This window comes from Tuber melanosporum, assembly GCF_000151645.1.
Source record: "Tuber melanosporum whole genome shotgun sequence assembly, scaffold_175, strain Mel28".
NCBI lineage: Eukaryota > Fungi > Ascomycota > Pezizomycetes > Pezizales > Tuberaceae > Tuber > Tuber melanosporum.
Window position 1 is genome coordinate 55,690 of NW_003298836.1, and position 9,228 is coordinate 64,917.

At 48.0% G+C, this 9,228-nt stretch overlaps 1 protein-coding gene; it reads left to right on the top strand.

Moving 5' to 3' along the window:
* Positions 1 to 7,199: 7,199 nt before the first annotated feature.
* GSTUM_00003497001 (uncharacterized protein) lies at positions 7,200 to 8,562 on the top strand (the record flags this gene model as incomplete). XM_002837122.2 has 2 exons in its annotated part: positions 7,200 to 8,018; positions 8,087 to 8,562. The coding sequence occupies one exon, from the start codon at positions 7,200 to 7,202 to the stop codon at positions 7,677 to 7,679; it is 480 nt and encodes a 159-aa protein (XP_002837168.1). The 3' UTR covers positions 7,680 to 8,018; positions 8,087 to 8,562.
* Between the last annotated feature and the right edge of the window lie 666 nt (positions 8,563 to 9,228).

A 9,228-nucleotide genomic window follows, 5' to 3' on the forward strand; every position in this document is an offset into this window, starting at 1 on the left:
TGGTTCCGGACCATCATGACTACTAACATCTAGCTCACCTGAGTCGCAGAAAGTAAGTCAATCCGATCAGCCACTGTTCTCGGACAAGAGAATTTCTGGCCCCTGATTAGCTGAGCGCCGCAGTATGTAAGCAAACAGGACCAGCTAGGGTTCCGGTAGAAGACAATTAATGACATCCAGCTGGCTGAATGTTGCAGTTTGTAAGTGAACAGGATCAATCACGGTTGAATTACGAGACAGCTGCTTACCTGTAGCTTGCGGAACCTTGCAGGCGGTTAGTGAAAGGATAAAGGAACTTTCTAGGGCAAGACATTTTCCAACCGTTGGCTTGCTGAATTTTGTAGAAAGTGAGTGAACCTGACAAGACACCCTTCGATAACAAGACAACTGCTGACCGATGGCTCGCTGAGAGCTGTAGTGGGTAAGTAAAAGTTATTAACGACTGTTTTCATGATTGGCCATTTCTGACCGATGGCCGGCTGATCGACGAAGAGAGTGAGTGAACATGACAAACCACTACCCCTGGGCGAGGCCATCGCTAACCTATAGTTTGCTGAGTGTTGCAGTGGGTAAGCGGGCATGGTCAGAGTTCTAGGGTTTGGCAATTACTAACTTGTGCCCGCTGTGCGTTTTAGAATGCAAGTGTCCCTAATTAACCCTAATTCTAGCTCTAGATAAAATAATCGCTAACCTCTCGCCCGCTGCGTGTTGTAGAATGCAAGTGTGCCCGATCAATGACGATTCTGGTGCGAGAAAATTACTGACCGGTGGTTCGCTGAGCGCCTCAGTATGTGAGAGAGCTTGACCAACAAGGGTTCTAGGACAGGACAATTTCTAACTAGTATTTGGCTGAGGCTGAGTGATGTAGTGGGTAAGTGGAACTGATCCACTACACATGTGTACGGAGTGGGACAATTTGTGACGTTTGAATCACTAAATGCTATAGTGGGTAAGTGAAACCGACCAGCAAAGTTTATAGGACCAGATGGTTGCTGAATTCCGGCTTGCTGCGTGTTGTAGGATGTGAGTGAGCCTTATAAGCCCAGGTTATTCTACGACACAACTGCTAATATCTAGCTCGATCCGCGCCGTAGAAGGTAATTGCACCTTATGAGCCACCGTTCCGGTACAGTGTAATTGCTGACCCCCGGCCCGCTGGGAGTTGTAGGAGGTAAGTATACCTAACCAAGCGGAGATAATTTCTGACCTCTGGCACGCTTTGCATGTTATAGATAGTAAGCAAACCTGTCCAAGGAGGGCTTTGGCGCAACGCAATTGCTAACTTCTAACTCGCGGTGTGTTGTAGTGGGCAAGTAAATCTGGGGAGCGTTCTTGGATGAGGCGATTGCTGACCAATGACTCGTTAAGCCTTATAGGATGTAAGCGTACTTAATCAACCCTAGCCCTGGGGTGAAACAATTTCTGACCTCACACTCGCTGGGTTTTGTAGTGGGTAAGTGAAATTATCAGCCGTGGTTTTGGTGCGAGACGATTCCTGACGGATAGCTCATTGAGTGCGGTAGTATGTAAGAGAACCTGTTTAACCCAGGCTTTGGGATAAAACAATTGCTAACCTCTCGCCTGCACTATATTGTAACTTAGGATTTATGTGTGCTTGATCGAACACGGTTCTGGTGAGAGAGAATTGCTACCGGCGGCTCGCTGACCTTCGCAGTATGTAAGAGAACTTCACCAACCTCTCCTCTGGAGTGCGATGGTTTCTGAATCCTGGCTCACTGATCGCTGTGGTGTGTAAGTCAGCTTTGTCCGCCAAAGTTACAGTCAAAGACAGTTTCTAATCTCCAGCTTGCTACGGATTGTAGGATGCAAGTGCGCCCGATCTATTATGGTTCTGATGCGAGGGAATCGCTGACTTCTGGCCCACTGGTTAACGTAGTGGGTAAGTAAAGTAGATCAACAATAGTTATGGGAGGAGACAATTGCTAAATTGTGGCTTGTGAATCTTGTAGAATGTGTGTTAATCTGATCAGCCAGAGCTCTTTTGCCAGACAACCTCTAACCTATAACGCGCACCGCGTTGTAGAGTGTAAGTGTACTTGACGAACCTCAGTTCTGGAAGGGGACGGTTTCTAACCTCCGGATCTCTGTGCATTGTAGGATGTAAGTGCGCCTAATACCCGTGGTTCTGGTACAAGTGCTAACATCTGTCTGGATGAATGTTGTAGGTGGTAAGTAAGCTTGGGTTTTTCCTGCTGTCTGTTACTACCACTGTACTGATATAACCTACCTGTTACCATAGCTTGTAAGTCCTGGACCTTAGCGAAACTGAGGTAACGCCGATGATTCCATACTAAGTTCTTGCTTGTATTGCTTATAGGAGGTAAGCATTAAGAATACCAATATATTACCTCCTGCAAATGCTGACTTCATCCTGTTTACATGTGGCAGTTTGTACGAAAACCTTTATCCCCTCCCCTACCCCTCGTAATTCATGCTTATGTCTTATCATGCAACAGATCGTTAGTAAACCTCATATTCCCCCAACCTGCTTCCCCTACTAACACCCGATGCACCTCGAAACCATCCGGGAAACATAGAAGGTGGGTAATCAAACCGTAATTCTAACAACCGCTTCCAGCACAGGATATTTGTTGACCTCCTTACAGTCTGTGAGTTGTGCAACAATTTTACCCTTCTCCATCATTTCAGGCTATAAACAAATAACCCCGCCTTAGCTTTGCACCCCGGACACTCCAGGTTCTGGCACACTTCCCAGTCCATATCGTATCCTCAGGGCTTACGGGGCAGTCTGGCGACTGGTGGGCATTACGCCGCGCCTTTTATTGTTATGCGTGGGGGGGGTAGTTGTGTGGCGCAGCGGTATAGTGAGGAACTTGCTCAGGATTTCCGCGCTCAGTAGGAAAGTGTGAGGAAGGTATGGTCAACGACAACGTTTTTCCCATCTTTACTTCCGCCTTAAACAAAACTGACGGTAAATCTAGGTGTATAAGTGCGGTTTCTGCCATCCAAAACCTGTACCAGGTTACAACTTTTCAACTGATTATATTTCTCTATTAAAGTTCTTCAATTATTAGTTTGAAAAAAGCCTAAACATCATTCTCATTAGCGTACCTAAAAATCCGGAGGTTATTTTGAACCAATAGTTTAGCTCAGTGGAGGCGTAGAATTACTTTGAAATGCTAATTCCTCCCACGGATTTTGAATGGCACAAACCATAAAACATGACAGAAATCTCCTTTAATCGGTCACCGCAACTGCCTCTTTAACTCGCGCATGTCCCCATTCCTCCTCACATGCCCATGATAACAAAGGAAGGACATCCGTAACGAACATTCTCAATAAACTGCTACAGGTCTACCACAATCCACCAGGTCAACAAAAATAATCCACAAAGTGCCCACAACTCCAAGAACTAGCTACAACACGCCAACGTCCACCTACCTCCTCTAACACCCTTCAGTCAATACTCAAATAGCCCACTTACCGCCGGGTAGTTTAAATCACCCTTGCGACTTTTCGGGTGGAGGAGTGTTCGATATTTGCACCATCTGAAGCAACAGTGGAATTTTTGCATTAGCTACGCGGTTTTCAGTTGTTAATATTCATCACGGTGGGGGGTATAATATCGTTATTTAGATTTAAGAATTCAGGGAAGATGGATGCTGGATGCTGGTGGTTGGTGTTGCTTCTACTACACCTGCCACCGCATTTTTAGAAATTATTCTCTTTCCAGCAGATTGAGCAATACCCTGACAAAACTTTCGAATACAGAGACGTAGGTTCATGGAGTTCCGCAACACGTTGCGGTCAACATTACAGCTTGATAGACTAAGCATAGCAGCACGAGACTTTATTTCCCAAGCCACTCAGTATACCGTTCCAATTTCCCCATTGCTCCAGATACTTTCCCCAAACCCCAGTTATACGGCTCTGGATGGGAATAATGAAAAAGAAGGTAATAGATAACTACATTGCATAAATCGCTAGCTCTTTGATCAACTTCCAGTTTGCGGGTGAATGAAAGCCCCTGAAAACAGAAAAGCAGCCCCGCGCCAGAAATCACCGACACCCGCCCGGAGATCGTCCAAGCCCCCGATGGTCAGAACAGTCCGCTCACCCCCCTCCTAATGTTCACATTGTTGTCTCATATTACCAATATCCTATTTAGGGGAGAAGGGAGGAAATTGGGTCATGCTAGGCTACTGATTGGATCTGTTTGCAAGTCCTCGGTCATTCCCAGTATAACAGATTTACCATCAGAACAGCGGCAGAGTAGTGTAGGATGAATTCTGAACTTGGCAGTATTCCGGAGTCATCAGTGCGGTGGCAGCTGCAAGGGGGAGTAACCTGACCGTTATGGAGGAATCACGAAAATAGGGAGGAACTTGTATAGTGGTTGGAATTTCGAGCTTCTCTATATAAACCCCCTTCTACCCTTAGACAGAAATAGCAAGCAATCAACGAATGGCAAACAGACTCTATTCTAAAAGCCATCACTCTTTTCTTTCCACACAACACGTCACTCTACTCCACATATCTCCGTCGGTGGTTCATAACATCACACCACCGTGATTCTCCGTAGACGCCCTTTTCCTACGGTGTCCACCTAAACCCCTCAATATCGCTATAATTTCTCTTACCGCCCTTCACCAATTAAACTCTTTCCGACAGAGAGTTCGAGTTGATTCCCACAGCACCACCATCATTACTATCCCATTATTCGCCATAGCATTCGTGATGACATCCCTGACGAAAAACAAGGTTTCCACCAGCCCTTTCTCCCGTATCCTAGACTACCGAAGAAGCACCGAACAAAAAAAATAAAAAAGCGAGAAACAGGAAATAATTTGTCTAGAAGCATATTTCTCCGACAAAGAGAGCGTCTAAAAATCCGAGTGAGCACTGGTGATTTACAGCGAGGACCAAGGATCAACCGGTCGCTTGGTGTCCCCACTCGGATCCCAATAGCGCAGGCATTGTAGCTTCCTTCTCCCCGCCCCCCCACCTTCCCCTCCGCGACGGACCCTGAACAACCATGTATTTTCTGGTACCTCCTTACAGTTCTTCGGATCATCCAGACTCAAACATAGCATACCACCCAATAGTCCAGTCGGTCTGTCCTCACCCAAAGACGGGACGGCCGGTGTCATTGAGGGCTGTGCCCGGGGCGGACGGCAGCGGCAACGTCCGCCCTAACCTCTGCTCGGGACGGATGGCAGGGCCTGATAGGTGTCTTGGCAGATATCCTGGCAGCCGTCAACCCCATGCAACTGCAGGCAACCTGCAGGTTGACTCCCGGGCCCTGTAGATAAGAATCAGGCTCATTTAGGGCGTACTGTATTGCCAACAGAGCCAGGGGGTCACCCTCAGTCACCTGTAGGCAACTTTACTTGCAGTCACTTATACTCAAGCAGGCCCTAACCGCCCCGTGCAGATACCTGTAATCGACGGCAGTCGAGATATCTGCCAAGACACCTATAGGGCCCTGCCGTCCGTCCCGGGCACAGTCTTCAATGATACCGTCCGTTCCGTCTTTGGGTGAGGACGGGCTGACTGGACTATTGGGTATGCTCCCCGGGGCCGGGGCCCTTAGGCACACTGAGGGGGACGGAGTTGTGTGTTTGGCGAAATCGAAGAATTTAGAGGTGTGATACTCTGGAACTCTAAAGCTTGAGTAACGGTAGCCGAGAGGGGGTATTTGGAATTTCCTTGCGATTCCTAAATTTTAATCCTTTGATGTACCACGAGAAATAATTTGCCCATCAGTATTTGTATGATAGTGGTTGATCGGAGATTGTGCATGATAACCCAGCGGAGCTTCGACAGAATAATTGGGATGATGATGACAACAAAATTGGTTATTTTTATGATTATAGTATTATCATATTATCATAAAATTTGCAAAGAACATAGATGTTGCAAAGAAAATATGATTGTTCTGATCAGCCCAAACCCCAAAAATATGACATATTTTTAGGCCCATGCCGAATACTCCCTTCATCTCAACATTTTTTCACGGAGAAATTTATATGACGCTATAAAAATCACCTCTGTGGCATAAAAATAACCGACCAAACAGGGCTTAAACTAATCAATGCATGCATTCAGAGGAACATACCAAAGTACTCATACCCAATCACTCGCTTGTCTTGGCAGCTTACTAAGCCATCGCACAAATTAACACAGGCGGTGTTTCCCAGTGTCCGGAACCATACCATTGCCTATTTAAGCACATATTTATACCTAATTATCATTGTATTGGTCTGCATCTATCCGCATTATTTGAATAATCTTATACGGTACCGGCTTTTTTTTTTTGGGCACTATCACAGGCCACACAGAACAGGAATAGGTACCCCCACTTCCAATACCACCTTTCTTTCTCCGCCTCAGGAGCTTTTAGTTTCGAATGTTCAGCAGATTTCTAGCATGTACTCGAGTACAGGCACAGTGTATTGGGCAAGCAAGATTATGAAAGACAATTGCCATTTGTGCAGTTTGCTATTCTGCATCTGTACGCCGTCCCGCTTGGCGGAATCGTACGTAGTGCCCTCGCACACCCCTTCCCGACAGGCATTCCCCCCACGCCTATTCACAGGAGACCCTGCTCTTTCGATCTATGCTATAACTCCAGGCGCGACTTGGTGGGCGTTCCACGAAATCCGCATCCGACGACATCTACTCCTTCCGCACACCTTAACCACTCCAATACTTGGATCCCGCCCCAAGACACACAAAACTCCCACCCTTGAATAAGCGCGCAAAACACTGCGAAAGCCGGCAGCCTAGGACGAAAAGGCCCCAATACCATCAGGAAAGGCAACTAATTACCAGCATTCGGGTTCTTGTGGTGTGCAGACTTTACAGGAGCGCCCTTAAACTCTCGCGACTCGCTCTCCATCATTCAAGCATCGCGAATATCCCTGTATTGTACGCCGCGACATCAGCCTGAAATAGGTCTAGCTTGGCAAGTTAACGGAATCGCGAAAGCCAGTTAATGGCATCCGGGCGCAGCCAAATGGCTCGGGCTATACCGTGTCGGGAAAGCACTAAGAATTCTTGAGAAATTTTGTCATTATATACCGAGAATATCCCAACCTAACTAAGATAGCGAATCGATACGGTAGGGGAACACCAGAATGCCTGTCATCCCTGAGCCTCTGATCATTCACGTGCATAGCCGAGAACAGTGCAGTTATGGGCACTAAGGATGAGAGATGTCAAACCCCCTCTGCTTGGCCCGCCGGCGATGGAAAGAAACTTGCTTTCGCCACAGCGCCAAGTGTTCGCCTTGCTTTTTTCGTACCTTGCCAATTAGGCTGCATAATCCCTATTACTCGAGTACTGTACAAGTGCACCGCATCCCAAGTAGACTTCTGTCTTCTCTAACAAGGCCACAGTCGACCGGCAGAAGCACACAGACCCGAACTGTTGTAACAACGCCTGCGCAGCTTTCCAAACGGATCCAAGACCAGCAATCAACGGCGGTGCTAAAACAATCACTTAAGTACCCCATCCAAAGCTACATCTGCTGGTGCCTAGTAGCCCACACCACAACCACCCTCTACAGTACAAGTACTGTACAGCGGTGGACACAAAAGTGCAAACATGTCGTAATTCTCGACAACACCGAAGGCTCACGGGCGATAACCTTGCCGTGCGCCAGGCAGGTTGGCAGGCGAGAGAAGGAAAAATGAAAAAGCAACTATCGACATCTCACATATCCTTCCTCCTGCGCTAGACTTAATCAAGGGGAAGAAAAGACGCAAGCAAGGCGGACCGGAGCTCTGGTGCAGGCTGCAGTAAGGGAATCAAGCAGGCGAGCATATATGACATTCCAGCGACTTCAAGATCTACTAACCAACCAGAATGCGAAGAAAATTCAAAGATTTAGGAATCTATCTATCTGATGCGATCACCGATTATTTTGCGTTCCTAGAATCTGAAGCAAACTGGGCTGCGCGTGCGATGGGGATCGAGTATGAATAGAGCACTCATTGGTCTGAAGGAGTGTGATGGAGGGAAGGAAAAGGCAAGTGAAAATGCTTGAGAACATCGATATATGAAGGAACTAATACCCAGGAAATCGCTGAACCGATAAAAGTAAAATTTAGATACCGAACCCTCCAACACCACCCGCTCTCAGAGAGAGAAAAATGAACAGGAGAAAAACAACAAGCCACCGGGCATCAGTCTGTGGCCCGGGAGCGAAACCCCCCCGCCCTGCCGGCAGACCGGGGAGAGATAAAATATCCATGAGAAAGAATGACACCCAACTCCAAACCGAGTCTCCACCAGGGAATCTTCAGTGGCCTTGTCGTGACGATTTACGAGCAGCGCGTTCCTGACGCTTCCGGCTCCCGTTTTTATTCGTCTTCTCCCCTGTTGGATAGTGGCCCTGACCTTGCCGCGGATGCTCTTGCGTGTTTAAACGACCCGTCCAAGCAGCCAAATCGGTGCGACCCGGATCGGATGATCGACCAATCGTATAGGTTTGCCGATGAATGAAGTTTTGAACAGGAGAATTTTCATTTCCGCCATCTGCCCGGGTCTGACCAGGATCCTGGTTGGGTCGGGATTGAGTTCGAGGGTGGTTATCCTGATCGGGACCGCGGTTGCCGATGTGGTCTTCATGAGGATCCTGGCTCTGACGAGCTAGGAGATACCCGATCTGACTGGGCGCATGGGGAAAGCTGGGTGGAGTACCTAAATCCCCAGCAGGATGTCGGGGACGCGCGCTGTTTGGGCGACCGGTTGAGCGAGTGTTTGAGCCACTGGAGAATTCTGGGAAACCCGGGTAATTTGGGGAACTTGGGTCATCAAAATAACCCTCACCCATAAGATCACGGTCGAGGCAATTCCCACCGTCGGCCCGGTTTCTCTCACGCCAATCGGCATTCCTAGGCCGCCCCCCCTGCCGCATCTCTAGCCTAACCGCTCTCTCTACCTCCAGTATATGTTTTCTCTCTCGTTGTATAATCGCTACAGCGCTCTGGTCCAGATACCCCATGCCATGCTCACTACGCAGCGCAGAAGCCTCTATGACCGCATCGATGCCGAGGTACAAAAGGCTTTTTCCCTTAAAAAACCTCCCATCAAAGTCCTCTTTTATCTCCAGCACCGGTCTGCCATTCGAAATCGTTGGGGAAATTGGCAGGAAGAACCGCTGATGTTCCTCGGCGACCGCATCCCAACCTTTGTACCCTTGGGTAGTCGAAGACCTAACTCTTAGCAAGACCACCTCCG